At 32.3% G+C, this 24,249-nt stretch overlaps 3 protein-coding genes across 21 annotated transcripts; 1 reads left to right on the top strand and 2 right to left on the bottom strand.

Moving 5' to 3' along the window:
* Positions 1 to 5,248: 5,248 nt before the first annotated feature.
* LOC114416590 (heparanase-like protein 1) lies at positions 5,249 to 10,864 on the top strand. 2 transcript variants are annotated; one of them, XM_028381512.1, is made up of 10 exons: positions 5,249 to 5,472; positions 6,365 to 6,632; positions 6,756 to 6,792; positions 6,957 to 7,140; positions 7,839 to 7,987; positions 8,065 to 8,298; positions 9,019 to 9,208; positions 9,351 to 9,476; positions 9,618 to 9,720; positions 10,133 to 10,864. In XM_028381512.1, the coding sequence occupies exons 2-10, from the start codon at positions 6,423 to 6,425 to the stop codon at positions 10,541 to 10,543; spliced, it is 1,644 nt and encodes a 547-aa protein (XP_028237313.1). In that variant the 5' UTR covers positions 5,249 to 5,472; positions 6,365 to 6,422; the 3' UTR covers positions 10,544 to 10,864. The 2 variants fall into 2 exon arrangements, with proteins under 2 accessions (XP_028237313.1, XP_028237314.1); XM_028381513.1 differs by having other exon boundaries at positions 5,471 to 5,603.
* A 1,852-nt stretch (positions 10,865 to 12,716) lies between these two features.
* Positions 12,717 to 15,224, bottom strand: LOC114416591 (SNAP25 homologous protein SNAP33-like). Of its 2 annotated transcripts, none has more exons than XM_028381515.1 (6): positions 15,059 to 15,224; positions 14,311 to 14,818; positions 14,090 to 14,183; positions 13,655 to 13,785; positions 13,184 to 13,281; positions 12,717 to 13,001 (listed from the first exon to the last, which is right to left on the bottom strand). In XM_028381515.1, exons 2-6 carry the CDS (start codon positions 14,764 to 14,766, stop codon positions 12,902 to 12,904), a joined length of 879 nt encoding a protein of 292 aa, XP_028237316.1. In that variant the 5' UTR covers positions 14,767 to 14,818; positions 15,059 to 15,224; the 3' UTR covers positions 12,717 to 12,901. The 2 variants fall into 2 exon arrangements, with proteins under 2 accessions (XP_028237316.1, XP_028237315.1); XM_028381514.1 differs by having other exon boundaries at positions 14,311 to 14,824.
* A 2,537-nt stretch (positions 15,225 to 17,761) lies between these two features.
* On the bottom strand, positions 17,762 to 24,249 carry LOC114416592. 17 transcript variants are annotated; one of them, XR_003667495.1, is made up of 14 exons: positions 23,784 to 24,249; positions 23,641 to 23,688; positions 23,086 to 23,158; positions 22,684 to 22,988; positions 22,457 to 22,609; positions 22,163 to 22,235; positions 22,012 to 22,082; positions 21,739 to 21,788; positions 21,506 to 21,562; positions 19,594 to 19,756; positions 18,739 to 18,908; positions 18,508 to 18,625; positions 18,262 to 18,413; positions 17,762 to 18,016 (listed from the first exon to the last, which is right to left on the bottom strand). XR_003667495.1 is itself a non-coding variant. In XM_028381516.1 (8 exons), exons 2-6 carry the CDS (start codon positions 21,877 to 21,879, stop codon positions 18,616 to 18,618), a joined length of 441 nt encoding a protein of 146 aa, XP_028237317.1. In that variant the 5' UTR covers positions 21,880 to 22,609; positions 22,684 to 23,061; the 3' UTR covers positions 17,762 to 18,016; positions 18,262 to 18,413; positions 18,508 to 18,615. The 17 variants fall into 17 exon arrangements, 2 of the variants coding, with proteins under 2 accessions (XP_028237317.1, XP_028237318.1); XR_003667490.1 differs by having other exon boundaries at positions 22,012 to 22,609; positions 23,784 to 23,807; positions 23,882 to 24,249; XR_003667494.1 differs by having other exon boundaries at positions 22,012 to 22,609; positions 23,760 to 23,807; positions 23,882 to 24,249.

The raw sequence follows: 24,249 nt of genomic DNA on the forward strand, positions 1-24,249 counted from the left end.
ATAAATGAGATAAGGGAAGAGAGAAATGCAAACTTGATTTATACTGGTTCAGCCACTTCCCGTGTCTACGTCCAGTTCTTAAGCAATCCACTTAAGATTTTCCACTATCTCTGTAAATCCTTTACAAACTTTGAACACACATTGGGATCCCTCACCCTTGTATTTAAAGATTCTCTAAGAGACAACCTATCTCTTGATTACAACTAACTTTCTAAGATGAACAGAAAGATTTCTCTCCTTTAGAGTGGATGATACAATTTGAAGATCCTAGAGGAATTTCTCTCTTTTAGAGATGATAATACAAATTGAAGTTCCTAGATGATCTCTCAATAGATTTGCAAGTGTTTGTCCAAGAGCTGTTGAGAGAGTATTTGACAATTAAGTTCTCTTAGAATATCTCTCTCTTACTTTTCGAAGTCAGACACACATATAAATAGGCAACCCACTAGCTTTTTCAAAATGGTTTGAAGAGATGTGCCTTTTCAAAAAGCTTTTTCTAAAATTCTTCACTGGTAATCGATTACAGATTTCTGACAATTGATTACACAGTTATATTTTGAAGGGTCATGACTTTTTAAATTGAATTTCAAGAGTTCCATTGTTGGTAATCAATTAAACATCAATGGTAATCGATTACAACTTTTAAATTCAAATTTCAAAACCCTTCTAAAAGCTGATTTTTCAAAATTATCTTCTGGTAATCGATTACACTGCCTAATAATCAATTACCAGAGCCTTGGACGTCTTGGAAACACTTTGTTTTGAGGCAAAGCTTGATCTTGAATTAATTTGTCTTTTAGTAATCGATTACCAGAACCTTGATCTCTTGGAAACACTTTGTTTTGAGGCAAAAGCTTGATCTTGAATTAATTTGTCCTCTGGTAATTGATTACACTGCCTGGTAATCGATTACCAAAGCCTTAATCTCTTGGAAACACTTTGTTTTGAGGCAAAAGCTTGATCTTGAATTAATCTTGAAGCAATGCTTGTTTGTTGAAGCAACCTTGTATTAATATTGAAGCAATGCTTAACCTTTGAATGTTTGTTGAAGTAATCTTGAAAGCCACCTTATTTGATTATTCTTTGGCATCATCATAATCATGTATTCATACATTCATACTCTAGGTGTTCACATTCTCCCCCTTTTTGATGATGACAATCATTATCAAGTGAATTCTTTTCGACATCATCAAAACCTGCATGATTCACAAATGTGTGTTCGAATATACAATAGATGTGTGTTTATATAGGTTAATTACATTAATTATGCATAAATAGAAGATATTTTGTCCTCTAAACAAAAAATAATGTGTCTATAAACCGTTATTATTAATAGAATCAAAATATTATATTATGATTTTCAACACTCCTCTTCAAGCTGAAGCTTACTAAGCTTTTGGCTTCTTATAAGAAAATAATTTATTCCCAACAAATAAATAGAAAACATAATAGATTGAGCTCCAACAAACATAATAGCTTGAAAAATAACTCAAGGATGTTGGAGAAGACAAATATCCTTGCCAGATAGCTAGAATGACCATCATTAGTGAGAGAAAATTTATGGCAACCAAAGTAAGGTTCGTTCTTTTTTAAACCACATTGGGAAGTTTCAAATCATAAATGTTGGAGACCCAATTTATTTAAACTTCAAGCTAACACATGGCAATGGAAGCCATTATCGAACAAGAAAACAAAGGCAACAGTGAAATAAATGCAAACCAAAATAAGGCCCGACAAATGATAGAGTCTCGAAATGACCCAAAATTGATTGACTTTGTGCTCCTCAGTCCAACAAACCAATCACTAGAAACGATGACGAAAAAGGTGGTTGGACGTGCTACCACATGCCATAGAAGTGCCTAACGCGAAAACTATTTAGTGTACCTTGGAGACGCGCACGAGGGCGTGTTAGAGGTCAATTTGCGACTTCATAAATGATGGCTTCCAGATTGGCCAAAGGTATGTCAAATGGCGGGTTCGGTTGGCAAAAAACTCATCGACTTAGTGGCTGAAAAATCTGTTGAAAAAAGACAACATTAAAAAAAGACAACTATTACTAGAGTTAGAATATTATATTTTGATTTTCAACTTGTACCATCCAATTCTTCTGTAAAAAAAAAGTCATATTTTTATATATACTGTAGGGTTTTATTAGCTTTTTTCTTATATACCATAGATATCTTTCATTGAAAACAATCTTGTTTGAGCCTGGTAGGATCACTATGAGCAACAAAGTTCTCCTTCCTAGTGTTTAATGCAACTGCATGACTTGAACTCGAGACCTCATGCTAGTTTATTAACTAGTGTTATGTGTATTAGTTAAGAAATTAATGAATAATTTTTTTGATTAAAAAATGTGTTGAAGTTTATTGGAAATCAAGATAAGAGAAGCCAGCATTGTCGCATATTGCAGAGATAGATTGGCTATTGGAGGAATGCTAGCGATACTTTCTCTAACACTTTCTCTATATTGGTTGAAATTTATTAGAAATTATCAATTTGGTAGATCATACTTCTCATTGAATAACTCTCTCTCTCTCTCTCTCTTGATTTAGAAGTGAAATTCACCAAAATTTATGATTTCAAATAATTTTTAATCAATCATAAAGAGATGAAGCTTAATTGTAATTAAAAGTTTAATTGGATCCATCAATTATTAAAAAGTTCAATAAGACCCTTTAATTGTTTAAAAACACTAAATCGTACCCTTTATATCACCAAAATAAACATTTTTACATTAGTTTCCAATACAACTAATGCAAAACAATAAATTTTTACATCAATTGATGTAAAAAATAACGTCCTTGTTAACAATTGTGGTTGCTATAAAGTATAAATATACATTTTTATATCAACTTTCAATACAACCGATGTAAAAAGACAATTTTATATTGGTTGACAATATAACCGATTATAAAGTCTATTTATACAACTTCCGCCAATCAAACTATTTGTGGTGATGAAAAGGACACAATTGTAGTGTTTTTAAACAATTAGAGAATTTGATTAAACTTTTTAATAATTAAGGAATTCAATTAAACTTTTTAATAATTATGTAATTCAATTAAACTTTTAATTATAATAAATAAACCAATTATATAATTAAGCCTATCTTTAAAGACTTATCGATGTGGTGTATATGTTTCTAAGATTTAACAGTTTCATCGTAATAATTGTTGGGACAACAAATTTAGTAAAATAATTTTTTATGTGAACTAAAAACTCAAAGGTAAATGAAGAAAACTTCTAAATATATTTATATGAGACAATAATACATGCATGTGAAAAAATTCTTATATTATCAAATAATCACAAATTATACGTTAATACCTCTATTTCTATATATAACCCAAATTATAAGTGATGTTTGTTCTATTATTAATTTTTTATCATTAATATTTATAAGTGGATAAATCATGTGTTTTGGTCTTCAATTTTTTTGTCATTTATGGTTTTGGTCCTTAAACTTTGTGGAAGCTTATCAACGTCCCTAAAGTTTTTTCATCCAATGTTTTCATCCTTTCCGTCCATTTTGACTGTTAAGTGATGATGTGATGTTTGTTTTATTACTAATTTATTACCATTCATTTTTTGGTGGCTAAAGACCACCAAAAATTGAAGAACCCATATGAAAAAATCAACCAAAATGAAGAACACACGAACCAAACAAAATCAAACCTAGATTTAGAAGCTCCTTGACAGCTAAGGATGCGAAAGAGAAGATGGCGAAAACCCTTCTCGTGTCACCATGCGGAGGAGGTACAACACCAGATCTAGAACTCTCATCTTCCTCGTCCAAAAAACAGTGAATCAAGTCGCGTTCGATAACAAGAAGATCTGTTTTGTTCATGCAACTTAGGCAACGAAATCAAGCATATGAGTATGCGTTTTGCTTGTCTACTCATGGGAAACAAAACCCCTCAATTAATTTTGAAGATCGTTGAACAATGAAGGAGAAATGTGAGAAGGTCGAAGATGTGTTTACAAATAGCACCCATAATAGATTTTTTTTTCAAATAATCTTTCATTTTTTTTAACGAAAATCCAAGTTTAAATATGAGTTTTGCTCGATATTAATAGACATACTAAAACTCTCTATCAATTTTGAGAAATGATTGTCCATACAAGAACAATTCAATTCAAAAGTTTTTAGGATTTGAAGGTTTCACGAGAAACTAAATTTTCTCAATTCTCTTAAATTTGTTCATGAAATTGTATGAATCTTTGATATCTTATTTCAGTTATAACATTGAACAAAAAGACCTTTGAAACAAGTTAACTTAAACAATTTCTGGCATTTTTTAATCACAAAAATGTAATAAAATAAAATAATAATAAAATGAACTCTATGTCGTCACTTAATGGTCAAAATGGATGAAAGGACCACAACATTTAGAGGAGAGAGATGAGCATTAAAGATAATGATAGTTTTGGAAAAATATAAAAAAGTAGGATAAATTTATTAATTAAATTAATTATTTTTCTTAATTTTGATGAATTAGATAATTTAATATTATAAATTGGAACAAAGGTAATAATTTTATTGACTTTTATAATATAAAAAGTTATTTTCATTATGATTTATGATTAGTTAACACTCTAATAGTCTTTTATATTCTAAATGCATAGGTTAGATTTTAAACTGAACGGATAACAAAACTTAGTGTTAAATCATGCTTAAAAATAAGGTAAGATCAGGTCAAAGAGATCAAGTTAAAATAAAATATCTATTTTTACAAGTATTAAATATTTAAATTGATTAAAAAAGGTATTTCTAAATTAATTAATTAGAAATATTGTCCATTTTAAATATTTAACAATATATATACCATAAATAGGAGATACCATTTCAATAACTTATATTGATTAACATTGACTTATACTATATAATCTTCTCTTTATGTCTTTATGAAATAAGTGTCATACTTAGTAATTACTTAAATTTAGGTTGTTTTAGAATATAATTTTTTTTATTGATTTTTAATTTTATCTTCTTCAATCTAAATTAATACTTACTAATTATTTTTTTAATGATAACATATTAGTAACCTATATTTCGTTTATTTTTCCATAACCATCTAAAGTCTAAACAACACATATGTCATACATAATGTAGCAATCATTTCGCCCCCTATGTAATTAATAAGTTTAGCTTATTTTATCCACAACTTTCTACTTATTCTGCAATTTCAAACGCGAACGTAGAAAAGAAGTGAACGTAAGCGTCACATTATTTATTATCCTTTTTCCTTTCAACTTTCAAAACCAAGGACTCATGTTTTCTAACTAATCTGTTGGATTATGAATTTTTTTTATTACTATTGTGATTGTGACACAAATCTCAGCAGTATACCGACACTGAAAACCAGAGAAAAGAAAAGCACCTTTTTTCCGCCATTATTGGCCCTTCTTGAAACTTGGTCATCAATTGCGATGAAGGACTCAACATCTTGACACCACCCCATTTCCTAAGTTTGCTCCTTTCTCTGCTCCTTCTTATTGGTTTTCATTTTTGTCTTCTGGGGTTCCCTTTGTTCTTTTCATGTGTGATGTGTTCATGATTCATAGCTCCACATTTTGCATCTATCAATCAGTCATGTCAGGTCAAAACCCACTTCACTTTACTCTTTTCCAAGATTTTAAATTGCAGTCGTGATCTGTGAGAAATGGCAGACAAATACGATTGATGTAATTACAAATCTTGATGTTGCAGCTGAAATTGTGGTTTTTTAAAACCTTGTGCCTTCTTATTTAATATCTTCTACTATGATCTCATGATTTTTTAATGTATCATTCAGATCTCCCTCTCTTTATATATACTATAACTTATTATCCGTGTGGATACAGTCTCTGTCTCTGGTTGACCTAGGTAATGAATTTATTTTATTTAATTAACGTGTGATTGGGAACATAATAATAAGAATTCTGACTTTGAAAGTTGCTTCTGCAATGCTCAAAATCTTGAGAAGCAGTTCTCAGTTTTTGTTGTTGCCTTTTGGTACAATAAAGTTGTTTTGGACACTATTGATCATGATAGGGACACATCATGGTAGGACACAAATGTTGCTCTTCACTGTTACCATCATCTAACTAGTGTTAACTTATGTTTTGAAATTATCAATTTGGGGATCATAATACTCATTTCATTTCATATTTATTTTTGAAAATGATTACGACTATTATCATTTTCCATTTCGGAAAAATTAGACATTCATAATGTTCATTCCCCTTTTAGTCTTTTAATTTTAGTTTCTACTTAACAATTTAACCATGACCAACCATTAGGTAGTGCTAACAGCTCATGATTGCAATAATGTAGCTTCATAAGATCTGCTTGTAAATTTTCTTTTATTCTTTACTCCAGTTGATTTGGATTAGTCGTGTTGGACCTGGATGCTGCTGCTAATACAGTTGATCCACAAATGAGATTCCGCATTGCATTGTTTCTCTTTTTGGCTTCTCTTCAAGCCACTTTAAGTCAAGATATTGAACATGGTTCACTTCTAGTAGATGGAGCTCAGACTAAGGCTGAAACAGGTGATAACTTTATTTGTGCCACTATTGATTGGTGGCCTCATGATAAGTGTGACTATAACCATTGCCCTTGGGGATATTCTTCTGTTGTAAATTTGGTGAGTGTTTTGGAATGCATTTGTATAGAAATTGAAATGAACACTTTAGAATTTATGTTTCCCTTCCACTCTCAATCAAGTAATTTTATTTATTGTTCACTTCAATGTGGATTGATTTTTCAGGACTTGTCTCATCCTTTCCTAGCCAAGGCAATCCAAGGTGTGTATATCTGCATTACTTCTATATGATTTAGAAAATCACTTACTCTGATGACATTCTATTGTTTTGTGACTGCATAAGGTTACAATGTATTTTATGAAATATCTTTTTGGAGTAATTATGTTAAGCATGATATTATTCTTTTCATAATGGTTGGATGATAGCCCTCAAGCCATTGAGGATAAGACTTGGAGGTTCTTTGCAAGACCGGGTGCTGTATGATGTAGGAAGTTTGAAGTCTCCTTGCCATCCCCTTCAAAGTGTTAAAGGTGAATTGTTTGGATTTTCAAAAGGATGTTTACACATGAAAAGGTGGGATGAGCTGAATCAGTTTTTCAACGAGACAGGGTGAGAATTTTAACATTGAGACTTATTGTTATCTTCACCACCTTTCTCATCCCCTCTTCCTTCGAGCCAAAGCAAAAGTATGAAAAATAAAATGAGGTATTTAATTTGGGTACTTTAAAAAAGAAATAACTTTCATTTGCTTGATAGCTGCTGAAGGAAGTTCCCGTTTCTGTTTATGTTTTATCTCAAGAATACATGCTACTGGACATCCCCCTTCATTGGTGCATGAGGCTCACTACTTGCATTCTGAGTTATTTCCTCGACCTTAGTTTGGGACGACTCTTCCAACTTAGTTGCTTATTCTAATGATATGCAGTTCTTATACCTCCATTGGTGGTATAATAGGCTCTCTAGTTGCATCACTGAGTTATTTTGTCACTCTTGATCATGCTAAAGAAAGGATATAATTTCAAAGTAGTCGCTTTGCCCTGATGTTTTATTTATTCTTATTGTTGAAGATCATCAGTTATGGTCTTCTGTACATCAGAAATAGTTTTTGTTATGATGAATATCTGAGATATTAGGCTATGATCTATAAGCTTGATTCCATTCTTGTAACCTCACTTTGTGTGAATAAATTAAGACAGAATTTGAATGTCAGTGTGTGCATGATTTAATATACTACGTATTTATATGCATTATGTAAGAAAGGGATGAGGGAGGGGTGATGTAATTTAACTGGAGTCCTTCACTTGCAGGGCCATTGTGACATTTGGCTTGAATTTACTCCATGGGAAGCACCAGATTAGTCATAATGTTTGGGAAGGCGCCTGGGACCCTACAAATGCTTATAATTTTATAGAGTACACTATTTCAAAGGGATACAAGATTGATTCATGGGAACTTGGTAGGATAACAGGCATGTTTATTTGTTATGTTCATTTTTGGTTTGATTTAGCCTTATTCTTGCATCTGCTGCTATAGGTAATGAGTTGAGTGGTAAGGGCATTGGTGCAAGTGTTGGTGTTGCACAATATGGGAAAGACTTGATAAAGCTTAAACAAATTCTAAGCACATTATACGAGAACTCCAATTTCAAGCCTTCACTTGTGGCACCTGGGGGATTTTATGAAAAGCATTGGTATGACAGGCTTCTTCAGGTTTCGGGTTCAGGCATAATCAATGTTCTGACTCATCATATATATAATTTGGGCCCAGGTTTGTTTGTCACTAACTTAATTCTTTCAACTATATAGGCTTTCTTACCAAATATTTTATAATCTAAAATATCTAGACAATCCTTCCTTTGCTTTTATTGTCATTTCTTGTGAGTAGTAGTACGCTGGCATGAAATCAGTTGAGGCAATAAGTCATGTTTAATTGGTAGACTATTGCTTCTCTTTCATTAACAAGATGGATGATGTTTATTTTCGTATTTGTTTGTTCCTTTTCTATGTATTACATTCTTTAAAAAGAAAATACTGTAATTTCTTAAAAACCAAATAATTGCAAGAGATTTTACTAAAATAGACCATGAAAGGCCTCTTTTGACAAAACTCATTATCTAGAGAGCTAGTATATGAAGGTTGGAATTGCTAATTTATGTAGAGATCGTCTTAGCCTCCAATCTCCTTGATTATCTTCAAAGCTACCAAAAGATGCTTACACTAATATGAATGCCAACATGGAATTGGCCATGCAGAACTACCTCGTCATATACTCTAAATACACTCAGCATTTCTGTTTAATTTATTTTTCTCACGAGTGCTTACTTTTTCCTTGCATCGAAAGACATGCACTGGCATTTGGTATATTTATTTCAATATTTAACCTTATCAGCTTATCTTGTACCAAGGGTGATACACTCCGTTCACTTGCTTGAAAAATACTATTGTCTGTCATCCATGATCAGTGTTTCTAAGTTGATTTTGCTTTCAGGTAGTGACGAGCATCTTGAAAGGAAGATTCTAGATCCTGAACGCTTGAGCAGGGTGGAATCAATTTTCAGCAATCTTTCAGAAACCATTCAAAAATATGGTCCTTGGTGTTCTGCATGGGTTGGAGAAGCTGGAGGGGCATTCAACAGTGGTGGCAATGATGTTTCTAACAGATTTCTAAACAGCTTTTGGTGGGTAAAATTGGTTGTCCATTTCTTCCATCATTTTCTGTTCTTTTTAATTTCGAAAGGATGGATTATGATGTTTTTTTGTTATATTCAGCAAAAAAACTACTTGTGATTTATTGTAAGTTTTGAACTTTAAATGACTCAGGTACTTAGATCAACTTGGAATGGCATCCAGCTACAGCACTAAAGTCTATTGCAGGCAGACTTTAATTGGAGGAAACTATGGCCTTCTCAATACCACCACCTTTGCTCCCAATCCTGACTACTACAGGCAAGTACTAATTGAAAATTGCAAAAAATGAAAAGAGAATTCTCTCTTTATTTCCTTGAAGGTTACTTCAAGATTTTTGGTGATTATTATGTCATGTTTTGAACATATCTAATCCTTGGTTCTGGCTTTGTTTCTAAACAGTGCACTTTTGTGGCATCAGTTAATGGGGAAGAAGGTTCTTGCAGTTTCAAGTGATGTTTCTTCACCCTTTTTACGCACTTATGCCCATTGTGCAAAGGACAGAGTAAGTTTCCTAAGTTAGTTCGACTCGTATAGCAAGAGACAATATTAGAGTCTCATTAATGTGTGGTTCATTATATGATGTTTTATTACCATTCCAATTACTAAAACTTCAAACATCATATGAGGCTTAACATACTGACATATGATATGTAAATTTGATCGTTAGAATAAGGAATGTGACACGTTTGAGTTATATGCACAAAAGTTTACAACAGATTGAATTTTTCCCAACCTCCCAATAAAAAAACTTTGCCAGTCTTAATATGCTAGCAATTCTCCTTATTTAAGTGAAATTTGCAAGAATTTGAGTTTTATATCCTTTAAGATTCTACAAGGCATCTAAAGAATCTGTTCTGACTCTTTCAGTATTTACTTTCGCCATCTTTCCAGTTCTCATAAATTTCATTGTACAGGCAGGTGTAACGTTACTTCTGATCAACCTAAGCAATCAGACTGATTTCATACTCACTGTTCGAAACCCGGTGACTGCAAGTGTTGTAGAAAATGAAGTGGCCACAGGCACCCATAAGGAAAGTTCATTCTTTGATAAACTCAAGAAAACATTTTCTTGGGTTGGAACAAAAGGGTCAGAGGTCACATTCAGAGAAGAGTACCACTTGACTCCAAAAGATGGTTACCTCAGAAGCCAAACCATGGTGCTGAATGGCATTCCATTGGAGTTAACAGACGAAGGAGATCTTCCACGGTTGGATCCAGTGCGCAATAACTTGCGATCTCCAATATACATGACTCCTTTGTCCATTGCATTTGTTGTATACCCTAACTTTGATGCTCCAGCTTGTGCTACTCACAGAAAACTTTAGTCTAAGGTTTCTATAATAAACCAAGTAACTTAGGCACTAGGTGGAATGCAATTGCAAGCTCATGGTAATTGTAAGTAGTGAGCTATTGTTGTCTTCACAAGAAAGTTTCAACCTTTGCAATAATTTGATATTGAAGAAGCATGCAAGTTGTATCATCTAATTGTGAGTAAATTGTTTGATCCAATTCAGTTTTTGAGTTCCATGAAAGTGATTTTGTTTCACTCTTCAGTAGCCAATGCCATCGATTAATTTCATTTGTAATTGCACACATGTAAATTTTCACCAGTTTCAAATTATAATGAAGAGATTGAGTTAAATATATTCTGTCTTTAAAAATACCATGATACTAAATTTTCTCAGTCCTTGTAATTTATTTTATTATTTATAGTCTTTATATTTTACAAAATAAAGCGGATTTAGCTCCTCAGTCCTCAATAAGGACTAAAAACACGTTGGGACACTAAAATCACACCAAAAGTGAATAAAACTTTTATAGTGACTAATAGTATGTATGATTTAGAAAAGAAAAATGGGTAATGAAAGAAAAGAGAAGCAAAAAAAAAAAATGAATAGAAAGAGATGATTTTGCAGCTTATTTGATAGGAAATAAAGTTAAAAAAAATATTTTCTATTATTTGGTTATTATGCAGAAAGTGAAAAGAAAAAAAAAGTATATGAAATGATCTAAATATATCTAACAAAAATAGTAGTATTCAAAAGTAAGAGTAAATTAGTCATTTTATTTCACAAAATCTAATTTTCCTTTTTTACTCCATCCATTTTGGACGATTTAAAAAATTTATAGGTCTCATGTACTTTTGCATCCTCCCTTCTCTCCTGGAACCAAAACAAATGGCGGAAGGAATGAATTTGACTATTTTTTTAATATTTTTTTTCCATCGCCTCTTCTTCTGTCTTCGCACTTTCGGCTGTTTCAAACAGCCCATATTTTTTTTTTTAAAAATGTGATATTTTCAAGAGTAAAATATTTGAACTAAAGAGATTAATGGCCAAAATCTAACTCATTCTGACATTTGATGATGGGTGTATGACTGTATGTGTGTTGCATGGGCTATACTTAATAGTATTTTAAGTTCAGCCCTCTCTTTTTGCTTAGCACACCTCCAATTTTTGTCAAAAATTACTCCAATGCTCTTTGTAACATGTTTGATTTTATTCTTTAGGAAATTACATTCCAGAAGTAATAACCCACACACACAATGCACTATCCTTCTCTTTTCATCTTTTATTTTTCCTCCCACTGCCTCATCACAATTCAATATTGTTCTCCACTCCATTCCCTTTTCCCTCCATATTGTGGCCTAAGAGTCAAAAACATGAAAACAAGAAATGCTTCAGAATTTTCACTTTGCAAGAGCTAACATATGCCACCAACAGTTTCAATGAGAAGCTCATGATTGGAGAAGAGGATTTCGGGAATGTATATAAAGTATGCACACAAGCAAAAATTCACAAACTTTTGGAATTCAGTTTCAAGTATGCAACATTTTGACACTTTCACAATTCAATTTCCGGAACTATGGATCCAACCATGTATACAAAGAGACATTATTGGAATAAATTTTGAAAAGAAAACAGAAGAGAGATGTGCTTAGGAAAAAAGGAATGTATAAATAAAGGGCCTTAAAGTTAAGCAGAGCTGTTCTATATGGGCCTAAAGAACTGAGCCCAGTATAACGTTGATTATAAAAGCCCAAAACCCGGGACAAAATGGATCTCTAACAGTGAACGTAGAGATGTTAAATTTCAAAAAAATTATAAATTTTTTTTTTGGAAAATTCTCTCAACAAGCTGACAAAAAAAATCCTAATCAAACATTCAGACGAAACATCTAAATGTAATAATTGATTTGAATCAGTTCAAAAGACCAAAGCATTAAAGAGAAAAACCATGATGTTTGACAATGTCAAGTCTAATTAACATATATTCCTAGAAAACATTGGAGAACCGTACTTAAGGACAAACCCTCTCCCACTAAACCTAGGAAGAATAGCATGAAGAACGCTTGAAAGTTGAAACATTCTGTAATACAAAGTGTTACTTTTATGTGAAAGAATTATATTATATGCACTTATCCGTTTCCTAGTCAAAGAGAACAAGGTTATGAAATGAATCATGCCAGAAAATTAAGGTAGCGTAGGAATCACCAACATTGACGATAGAGATTAGAATCATAAATAATCTCAAATCAACCAATACAATATATATTTCAGAGACAAATATTTCACAAGCGGATTGTACATTACTATATTTGAAACCAGTATCCTGGAACATTGGAAGCTCCTTTAATTGAATAATGCAAGGTAAAAATTAGCATCAATCTCATGATATACGCCCCTATTTCCCAAGCAAACGATGACTACGTTGATTAGCACCATTCACACGGACGGTCAACTTCTCCATATCATTGTCAAAACCGTCCAAGGCTTGGTTTTGCCTGCAACATTACCAAAATCAGTAAATTATGCCATCTTGAAGAAAGTGAAATGGTTCTGAACAACTAAGCAACTATTAACTGTTAGTTAAACTATTCACTTTTGCAAAAGATTTCAATCAGTTCAGTGTTAAAGAATCTCAGTAAGGTAAAATTAGAGAAATCATAGAATCCAATCAATTTACCTCCCGATTTCAGATCCCATGTCAATGGCCATGCCTTTCAGTTCTCCCAAGAGATCACTTAAATCTGACAGTGCATCATCTTGCTTCCCTTTTTCAACCTGTTTCAGGACATTCTATTCAGTTTCTGAATTCAATGTTGAGAATTAATATAGCAGTATTGTACATGGCAAAGGTGAAAATCATAACATGAAAATTACAGGCTTCAGGATGGAATAAACTATAGAACATGGATGGCTTATGGGGATTGGGGAGAAACAAAAAAGAGGTTAGTTGCAAAATTGTCCTTGATTTTAAATAAAATGGTTGGCTCCAAATTAGTGACTTGGTCATTATGGACAGGGAGGACAATACTAAAAACACACATTCAGATATTAATCACATATCAAAGCAGTAAGGAACTGAAGCTTTATCATGTTCAGCGCTTCATATGACTTTAAACAACAGTTAAATCTTCATCAAGTAAATACGGACCTCAACTTTTTCGAGCGCATTTGATGGCTCAGAAAGTGTTGGCCGTGACTTCGACTGCCCTTTTGGGGCAGAAGTCAATCCTAACTTCTCCCTTTGCTCCAAGTGGTTGCCCTTTCTTCTCACCGGATCATCTGTATCATGAAGCACATAACATATACAATTGTCATACAACCCAAATTAGTTGAAATTAAAAGGAGTAAATTATATTGACACTCCCTAAATATCTACCTCTACACTAACTCCCTTGATTGTTCAAAAAACATTGCACTAACCACCTTAATTGTTTGAAAAACATTATACCGTGTCCCCCTTACAAGGGAGGTAGCTGTAATCCTTTAAAAAACATGGGGAGTTTGTGCAATCTCATGAAACTTCAGGGGTTGCCAGTGTAAATTACTCAATTAAAGAATATGAGCAGGGAGAGAAAATACTAACCTCCAAAAACAACAGGGCCAGTTATTGTGCCTGTCTTCTTTGGTTTCCAAGTTTTGGAGAACATGCCACCAAGACTTCCCAAAAGCTTTTCTCCCTGTAAACACAGCAACAAACACAGTCAAAAGATAGTCCAAAATACCAATTGAAAGCAACAACAATGTTTTTCACAACATGAAGAAGCTGTCCACACAGGAAACACTGAGGGATAACAAGATCCATACCCGACTCAAATCGTGATCAATATCAGCAGCAACATGGTGACTCCTTGTAATCTGCTCACCCTGATGGTGCAGCATCACCAAAGTCTTGGTAGCATCCTCTCTCATTTCCTCTGCTATCTTCAAACAGCTGTTCACTGAGTTTGTTGTCTCTTCAGCCTTGTAAACAGCATAGTTCTCCAATTCCTGCACAGATTGACTCTCCAATCCCCCAGAGTCACGGAAATCGCTCTTATACCTATTTCGATGGGAAGACGAAAGGCCATAAGAAGACGACGAAGAGTGGCCAGTGGCATCAACATCAACTTCATCATCAAAGGGGTTGGTGTTGGTCAAAGTCTTCTTAGAGGAATTATACTTTTTATCGTTCGTCTCTTCATCAGAATCAAAGGGGTTATGGGCATGGCCAACAGAACTAGGTTTAGCATCTCTCAGAGGAGTTTTCTTTGAACCAAACATCCTCTCTCAATCTCTCTCTAAAAAAACAGTGATCTTGTGTATCAATTTGGTCCTGGAACTTCAAAACAAGCAAAAATCCAAAGATCAAATTCAAGTTCTTTAGCATAAACCCTCCACTAAAAATTGAATTTTGAAATTAAGATGAATCCAAATTCATATCAATTAAAGTGGAATTATGTAAATTGAAGTTCAAAGAAATGTATAATCGCAGAACTGAAAGTGAAAACTAGATAAGAATGATAAAAAGAAAGGCCAGAACAGAACATAGTTGTAGAAAGAGAAAAAAAGGTACCTGCTGATGAAAAAAATGTAATTACACGAAGGAAGGAGGGAAGTATAGACAACGAATATGAGGCTAAGAGGGTTGGATGGTTTCAACGCGGAAGCTCTGCAAAATCCCGTTGAAAATTCACGCGATTGCTCACCGCTGATGTATGCGCTCGTTTGAATTATTATGACAGAGTTGCCAGCGATGACATTTTCTTTAAATCATCAATATTATATTATTACTAGTCACTAACCCGTGCCTACGCACAGGTTGTTCGATTAACCAAACCTAAAAGATTGATGTTCATGTGAATTTGAAACCTGTACATACATATGGGGTCACTTGACTTAGGGATTTCAAAGGTTGATGTTTATGCGAATTTAAAACTTGTGCATACGCATAGATCATTAAGAAAACTTGATGTTCATGCAAAACAATTGTTTCACATGATAAAATTAACAAAATAAATGTTTAAAACTAAAAGAGTTAAAAAGTAAAAAGAAAGTGTAATTAAATTGAGAATTGAAATTTCAAATAAGTCAAATAGTTTTTTTTATAAATATAAATTATAATATAAATTATTCCATATTTACATTTGTCAGGTCACATAACAATTGTTAATTTACACTTAAACACTGAATTTCAAACACCTCAACAATGACCACATTATTTCCTCTAATTACCTGCAATAAAAGAGAGAAAAATTATCAATTTTAAATCCATGTTCATGTTCTATTAACTGCACTGTCTTAACAACTTAAATTTAAAAGATACAAAAGAATAGGTCTCACCACCATTCCTATGGGATTTTTCTCATTGTCATTCACTTCACCACAAAAAAAACTTCAAGTGAAAGATGAGAGGAACACTAATGTCTTAAAATCCCGTGAAAAAACATGAAACAAACAATAATAACTAAATAATAATGATAACACATAATAATAATAATAATAATAATAATAATAATAATGAAATAAATTAATTAATTAAATACAAAAAGAGAAAGTAAGGAAAATTTCTACTTTTCATTACACTACCAACGTGATTTGTCTCTCGTGTGAATCTCAGTATTAAAGTTGGTAGAGTATTTTCAATTATAATAAATAAGAAATTCAGAGTATAATTTGTTTTCACTCATAAATATAAAGAGAAATAACTAAAATACACAGAAAATCAGAAATATATTATGTACATAAAAATGCAGGAAGCAATCAGCAATATAAAAATAGAAACATTATTAATTAACTGAAAAAGAAAAAGACAATTTAAAAAATAAAACATAAAAAAGGATATATAATAAGTTGAAAAGTTAATAAGATAAAAAATAAACACACTTGCTAAAGTTAAATCAAAAACACATAATAATAATAATAATAATAATAATAATAATAATAATAATAATAATAATAATAATAAAATAAATAAATAAATAAATAAATTAAATACAAAAAGAGAAAGTAAGGAAAACTTCTAATTTTCATTGCATTATCGACGTGATTTATCTCCCGTGTGAATCTCAGCATTAAAGTTGATAGAGTATTTTCAATTACAATAAATAAAAAATTCAGAGTATAATTTGTTTTCACCCATAAATATAAAGAGAAATAACTAAAATACACAGAAAATCAGAAAATATATTATGTAAATAAAAGTGCAGGAAGCAATCAGCAAGATAAAAATAGAAACATTATTAATTAAATGAAAAAGAAAAAGGTGACTAACCCTTTATTCTTTTTATATAAAAATTTTCAAACCCCTCCAGAAAAAGAAAAACTACTTGACATATCCTATTTTATACATCCAGTTTATCAAAACATGGGCTTTCAATTTAATTATAACTCATTAAGTATCGTAATCAAGTGACACAGACATCCTCTTGATGATTTCATTTTCATCCAGAAAAGGGAAAACTACATTGCAATATGAAACTCTCTTTCACTCTCACAGATCAAACTAACTTATATATGATCAATACAACATATATTGTAAAATAGAAATTATATATAATATTTTGTTTATTTCTTATTTCGCTGATCTTACTATTACACCCTTCATCCACAATTTCTGTAATTTGGCCAAAGGTGACGCACGGTAGACAACAAGTTATCAAACCTGCATTATTGATAATTACGAATTAATCATTGAATCATGTAAGAAATCAATTTTAATTTTTTATTGAATTGTATCGTACTAATTATGTAGCAAAAAAAATGTACAACTTAGGAGCGAGAGATGATGTTTCTATTTCGTCAATGTCTCGGAGCTACATATATTATATTATATTGATCATATAAATAGATATAGATATAGATTTTACATGTCTTGGGGTCTTCTCCACAGCCACAAAATTTTCCCTTGTCAATATATTTATACCTACCCAACAGATTGGATAATTATTCTTAAAGAAAGAAATGAAAGAAAAAAAGCACTATTAATGAATGAAATAAGACAAAATGAAAGGTTGTCAGAGAAAAGAATATATATAGACAACAATAGGATATTGTAAAGTGGCTGGAAAAACGGCCAATTCTTATTCTCTGACATTAAGCCAAATAGATATTAAATAATGCATTGTGAATGTGAAATGCAGGAAAAATAGCATGCCTGATAAAATTCTTACTTTCTTTCCCACCCATTATTTTTTATTGATCAAACTATAAACTGGTTGTGTGTTTCAAGCTGTTTATTTTTTATTATCTTGTTAGAAAATTAGACTAAGGTTTCAAATCAATCGAACTATGACTATTTTTTTTATTAATGCAATCTGTTTTCAAAATATTACATGAGACATTTATATTGAAGCTAGAGAAATTAAATGATTTCTATGATTCTATTCCTCCATTCTCTTGTTCTCCAAAAGAGGGACAACGGCGAGTATGATTCCGAGTTATCATAGACTTCACACTCTTCCTTTGCTTGCTCTTGGCTTTTCCCTAAATAACAGCATAAAAACCAATAACCGCTATGGCTGCTCCAAGCACACTGTACATAAACAAAACCATACTTACATAATTGTATTCCTTCTAAGATTAAAGTATTTTTAAGTTGCATTCACACACATGCAAACAAAAGGTCCCCCTTTCATAATTGTAGTCCTTAGACTAAAGTATTTTTTAAATTGCATTCATTCACACGAAAACAAAATGCTCTCATTAATAAAATCATAAGTCCATAAGTGGACACACCTCCAATATTTCTTATGATTGAGACATGAAAGAAACGTATACCTTCCAAGATTAATAGAGCCACAAAGAAAGCCAATTCCCATGATGATTGCAAAGATGATTCCAATTGGATTAAACATTGCAACATAGAGAGGGCCCTTCTTGCTCATGACCCATATATGAACAATAATTCGAAGGGATACACCAAAAATTTCCTACATTCAGACGCAGATCAAGTTAATCGAAATTCAGAGCAAGAAATAGAAGACTCATGTTGATATAGGAAATAGTATCACTATTTATTCTTACTTGCAATGCAATAGCTATCAAATTCACATCAAATCCTAATCTCAAAGCTTTTGGATCCGTTACTGAAATCAGTCAAGGTGGGATAGATAGAAAAAAGAAGTGGCAACCTTATTGTCTCCTGCATCAAAAACAAAAAAAAAAGGAAAAAAGAAGCAAGTGAAACAATGGAACAATTTTGAAACATAAAGAAATTACTTAATTGCTGGTAATTTTAATTAAAAAAAATATCACCTTTGAAATCTTACATATGTTGGTAGCATCTATTATATCTTACTGTATATGTTGTATATGTTCTCGTATAAGGCTCAGAGATACCCAAGACGCAAAGCAACAAAGATCTTTATGGATTCCATCAGCCATCCTCTAACGTGAAAGAAATCGTGCAGAACCAATATATCCAACTAAAACATGGAAGAATGTGCAGAACCTATATATCAAAATGAATAAAGAAGAAGAAGAAAAATATAGCAGCAATACAAATAAATCAATGATATAAACAGTGTTTGAGTAGATAACATAAACTATACAGGAATGAGAACCGAATGAGGACCAATCCATATACAGAATCTACACATACTAATCTAAAAGCTATAATTGTTTGAAGGGTGCATGAGAAAATTCCTTACTCTTTAACTAAGGCAAAAATTTCACAGCATCATTCGACCTTGTTTTCAAATTGAAAGACTAATTTAACCACTTACAAACACAAACCAAATTACACATCAATTTTTTGTCGGATAAGAGGTAAATTATATATCTAAGTTTAAATTTGTGTGTAAACTTATGGGTATTAATTACTATCTATCTATAAATTCAATTGTATAAATATTATCAGCAATGCTATGTAGCACGAAAGTTTTCTGCACAAACACTATAAGAAAACAAAAGCTGAAATGTGATTGGTTGAGTTTAGATGAACAATTTTGTAATCAAATCCTTTGACACAAATTAACGGTGGTGAGCAGTGGTAAAACATTTCGTGCTAGAACGAATTCGTACTGATAAACATTTTCCAAATATTATATAGTGAGATATAATGGAACTTTGGAAATTAATGATAGCAAGCTAAGATTTAGTGAAACTTACCATGGCAAGAGAGAGGTGAGAAATAAATAACAATGTTTAAGCCTGCTCCCATAACACCAACAACACCACCACGAGCTTCTCTTTGCAATGCTAATTGAGTAGTAACTACTGCTACTGTCGAAATTGCCACATCCAAAATCACAACCAAAATGACAGTTCTACCCTGAAATCAGATTCAAATTAATCTATCACCACTTAACAATAAACAGGATTTTGTAAGGTGAATTAATTAGAAATTGGCTTATATAGTTATAATATAATTAATTCATTAATATAGTACATATTGATTTTCTCTGCTAATAAAACTAAGAATATTAATAATTAACATTTGTTGTTAAAAAAAAGAAATATATACTACACACCCTTATCCCTTTTGGAGCATATATGAGAAATAGAATAACATAGATTGTCTCCACCACAATGCCAAAGCCATCGGCAGTAGCCACGAGGTACTCTCTAGCCTTTATGATTCCATAGTAAGTCCATAAGGAACAATTAAGCAATGTGCAAATGTAAGGAAGGCTTGAGAAATCTTCCGTAGATCTGTGCTTCTTTATTTTCTAAAACGTAGGTCTGCATCCTTTTGTTTAATTTATGTATCATCCAGTAGCAATAAATATGAGATATATTATAATCTAGAATGCAAATTAAGCAATGAAAAGTGAACTCTGCAATATTAGTTGATAGACTATTTACTAATAAACAAAAATTTGTATTTTGAATATTTGTTTATTATCACCTACATGATGTGCTGGTGCTTCCAAATGATAGAATAAGTGTGGAAGTTTCTGGTGGGGTCGAACCAGAGATAAAACATGTATTTGAAGACAGGGATAAATCATGTTCTTCCATGAATAATCAATGCTAAAGCAACCTAAAAGAAGAAGAAAAAACATACACACATACAAAAAAGTCTACAGTATCACTGTATTAGCTCATATGAAGAAGGAAAGAAACTAATAATTTGAATTAGTCTATTTTTCTTATAGTAAAAGCAAGGTAAATGAGTATACCAAAAAAAAAGATAAGAAACATGATAATAGCACAAAACAATTTTTTAATTTGGAAAAAAATAGAAAATATATTGGAATATGGACAAAATTTAAATACACTAAAAGTATTATTCTGTGATCAGAATTAGAGTTTTACTTCACTAATCTAATCGGTGTGTTGACATTTATTACGAACCTATATTACCCAAATTATCCAGGTAAAACTGTAATTTAGATTAAAAAATAATACTGATGGGTCATCAACTTTTATAAGTTTATGTTGACATTTGTTAATTTATGTTGAGCAGGAACAGGAGAAAGATGTTGCCCAAATAATACCTTAGAGCTTACACAGGAGAAAGAAACATGAGAATTGAGATGATGTTGCCTCCATCAAATTAACAAAGAACAAACAATATTTATATACGAAGCACCCCTTTTTGGGGCATTAATCAAGATTGGTCACCAACTTGGCAAAACCGTGAAAGAATGATTACCTATGACTCCAACAAAGAAACTTGCATCTGCCATGATATTTTGCAGACCAAGAAGCAATAAGGTTATTTTCCAAATGGGGTGGTTTCAAGACATTGTTGGGTTAATGAAAGGGTTTCATTTTTTATCTAGCAATCAAAATCTTAATCGAGGGTTGTGAGAGGATTTATCAGCATTGCATAACCACTGCATTGTCATATAAAAGTTTGCCTCGTCGTACAAATGTCCATGGAATTAATAATGAAAATGAGATGCTCCCTATCAAACTTGGTAGAGAAGAATACTTATTCACATATAATAATCCCCCTTATCATTTCATTCACCCAGTATGCGTTCTGCCCAAATTCAGTTATTTTATTTTTCACATTTAACATGGGGATCATTCTGATTTTAGTTTGATTTAGTCATTTATATTGAAAACAAACCTGAACAGCAGATATACTGATGGCCCCATCCATAACTCCAGGACGAATTCCTAGACACTGAAATCAAATGACAAAGTGACAGAAAAACAGTAAGCCAAGGTGCAGAGCATGGATGTCATTTTTATTTTGTCAATAATAAAGTGATCAAGATAGATTAGTTCAAACATAAAAACTCAAGTGTAAGTTTCCCTGCATATAGCAAAGCTTTTCACATAGAATTTTGCAAGCAATACCTTTCTCCATAACTCAATACCTGCCTTTCTATATTCTCTGATGCAATCATCTGCAAAAGCAATGAGTTTTGAAACACATGACGTACTATATGAAATCAAACCAACCCTATACCCCTTTCTAGATGTGACAAAGAAATCCATAATAGATCATAATATAGAAGGAAACAAAGATGCAAGAGAGACAAATTATTTTTAATTCAGGTGCGGAGGGAAGAGTAAATGAAAGAAATTCCATATCATTCAAACTACCAGTGAGAGTTAGAGAGAGCATACTCTGGACTCTAAATTCATTACAATTACAGACTCCGTGGATGTCTTGGCATGGTCAAGCTGTACCTGTGTAACTGTCATTGCAGGAAGCCTATATTTAATTTGGCACATACCAGGATTCACAGCAAGAGAAAAAAAGCAACCCAGATTAAACCTTGTCCCGGTGATGCAATTGCTATTAATTCTCTGGCTGCTAAATCCACAACTTTTGGCACAAAATCAGAGGCCTATATTGATGCATAAGAAAAAGCACTCAATTTTGATAAAAATAAATAAAGATTTGGTTAGAGGAATGAAATTGAAATTAAGGCAGATTAATAAAAATAAATAAAGATTTTAGGTATTAGATAATGTTTATCCATGTAGCACTATATATTAATGCTGCCTGAATTGTATATACTCAAGGAAATACATTTTATTTGGAAGTTGTAAACTACAAATGAACAACCTCTATTGCCATACACCCTCCTTGACCAAGATTTGGTTGCATTGGATGTGCTGCATCACCTCTGTATAATCATATGTTCTCATGTTTCTGATATGAGTGCAATCAGTTCATCACACCAATTACCAAAGAGATCCAAAAGCCTATTCTTCTTACCTGCTGTTACTCAGACAAATGAATTTGTTTCAATTACAATAACAATTGATACACACAACAAAAGGTAAACATACCTTTTGGGAAAGGGTCACTTGAAGGGGGTTCCCCATGGAAAGCATACCACCGCATCTTGCCATGGCCAACATCTGAAGCAACAAAGTACTGGTTCAAGCCCAAGAACACCGATACCTTCATGTAATCACCAAAACAGAAACTTTAAATAGTAGAACAGTTTATAACATTGTCCCAACATTTTATTTGGGAATGAAGTACCCTATCTAACGGTATCAATATATGGGGGCACATAGCTTGTTAATCCACTATAGCATGTGAAACCCGAGTAATTTGCTTCTTGCCGCCCAAAGAGTTTTGAACGCACCTAAGAAAAAAAAAAAGAATAGATTGAATGGTAAAAGCAAGAAAAAGAAGAAACTCATTTGTTAATAAAGCTAGAAGGGAAGGATGGTATATTTTACTTCTGACCATATTCCATCTGCTCTTATTAAAATATCACCATCATGTTGCTCTCCATTTTCAAGGATCACTAACCTGATGTGAATGAAAAGATTATTCAAAATTGGAAAACCACTAACATAAGTCTTAATCAATCAGAAATTAGTTGTGCAGAGAAACTTAAACCTTGTTAGGTTCCTGAATAAAATATTAAGCATCAAATTTTGATGCTGCAAAAGAAAAATGAACAGTAAAACAATTTCCAACACAAACAACAAAGCCACAGACACCCTGATCCAAATAAAAATCACAAAAAACACAAAAAGATACTGTGAGGTGCAGAGCTTGCATGCAAATCCAGATAATTAAGAATTGAGTAAAATGCATAAAAACTCATAAACTTTCCCATAAAAGTCTGAACAAAATAAAAAATATGAGTTTTAGAAAAAAACAACAACGAAGCATAAAAAAACACAAAAAATCAGACAAAAAACGGTGATGATCATGCTTTCTAGACATTATAAATGAAGTAGTCGGTAAAAGACATTGATTCGTGTCAGTGAAGTATGAATACTCACAATCTGCAACTTGACGGTTTTCCCTTCCAGCTCCACGATTCTGATTTTCTGAAAATAAAATAAAAATGAGTGTTGGACCATAAATAGAAATAACAAAAGAGAAGAAGAGTGATAATTACGAAATCAACTCCAATAGTACTTACGTAGCTGTCGACCTAGGAGTCATCCTGAAACGAAATGAAGAAACAAAGGAAGTGAACAAAAAGAGAGATTAGGAGAAGCAAATAAAGTGATGACTCACAGCGAATCTGAGAAGCAAGCAAGATTTTCAACGGAAAAGTCGCCGATTAGGAGAAGCTTGATTAGATAATCGTTGAAACCAAACCAAACCCCAAATTAAACTCGGAGGCTAAATTTATAGTCTAAAGCCAAGCACAGAAAGGGAAACTCGGTTGAGTGCAGGAACGACGGCGAGATAAAGCATGGCTACCCAACCCATCCTCAAAGCCAAACCAAAATCGTAAAAAAAAATAAAAATAGAATGAAGATGAGAAGAGAAACAAAAAACAAAAAATGCTTAGACTTTGTGTAAAGAAGAGAAGAGATGAAGAGAGAGAAAACATCTCAACGTGACAGAAAAAAGGCAACACAGGAGGCAGGTGGCACAAA

Source organism: Glycine soja, chromosome 6, assembly GCF_004193775.1.
Source record: "Glycine soja cultivar W05 chromosome 6, ASM419377v2, whole genome shotgun sequence".
Classification (NCBI taxonomy): Eukaryota; Viridiplantae; Streptophyta; class Magnoliopsida; order Fabales; family Fabaceae; genus Glycine; species Glycine soja.

Coding starts and splice junctions, on each gene's coding strand:
- LOC114416590 (XM_028381512.1), top strand. CDS start 6,423: ATGAGATTCCGCATTGCATTGTTTCTCTTTTTGGCTTCTCTTCAAGCC. Junction 9,477..9,617: donor CCCAATCCTGACTACTACAG/GCAAGTACTAAT, acceptor GTTTCTAAACAG/TGCACTTTTGTGGCATCAGT. Junction 9,721..10,132: donor CCCATTGTGCAAAGGACAGA/GTAAGTTTCCTA, acceptor TTCATTGTACAG/GCAGGTGTAACGTTACTTCT.
- LOC114416592 (XM_028381516.1), bottom strand. CDS start 21,879: ATGGATTTCTTTGTCACATCTAGAAAGGGGTATAGGGTTGGTTTGATT. Junction 19,757..21,505: donor TCAGTATATCTGCTGTTCAG/GTTTGTTTTCAA, acceptor ATCTGATTTCAG/GGTAGAACTGTCATTTTGGT. Junction 18,823..19,593: donor CTCACCTCTCTCTTGCCATG/GTAAGTTTCACT, acceptor TTTGCGTCTTGG/GTATCTCTGAGCCTTATACG.
- LOC114416591 (XM_028381515.1), bottom strand. CDS start 14,766: ATGTTTGGTTCAAAGAAAACTCCTCTGAGAGATGCTAAACCTAGTTCT. Junction 13,282..13,654: donor ATGCGCTCGAAAAAGTTGAG/GTCCGTATTTAC, acceptor GTCCTGAAACAG/GTTGAAAAAGGGAAGCAAGA. Junction 13,002..13,183: donor ATGGGATCTGAAATCGGGAG/GTAAATTGATTG, acceptor GTAATGTTGCAG/GCAAAACCAAGCCTTGGACG.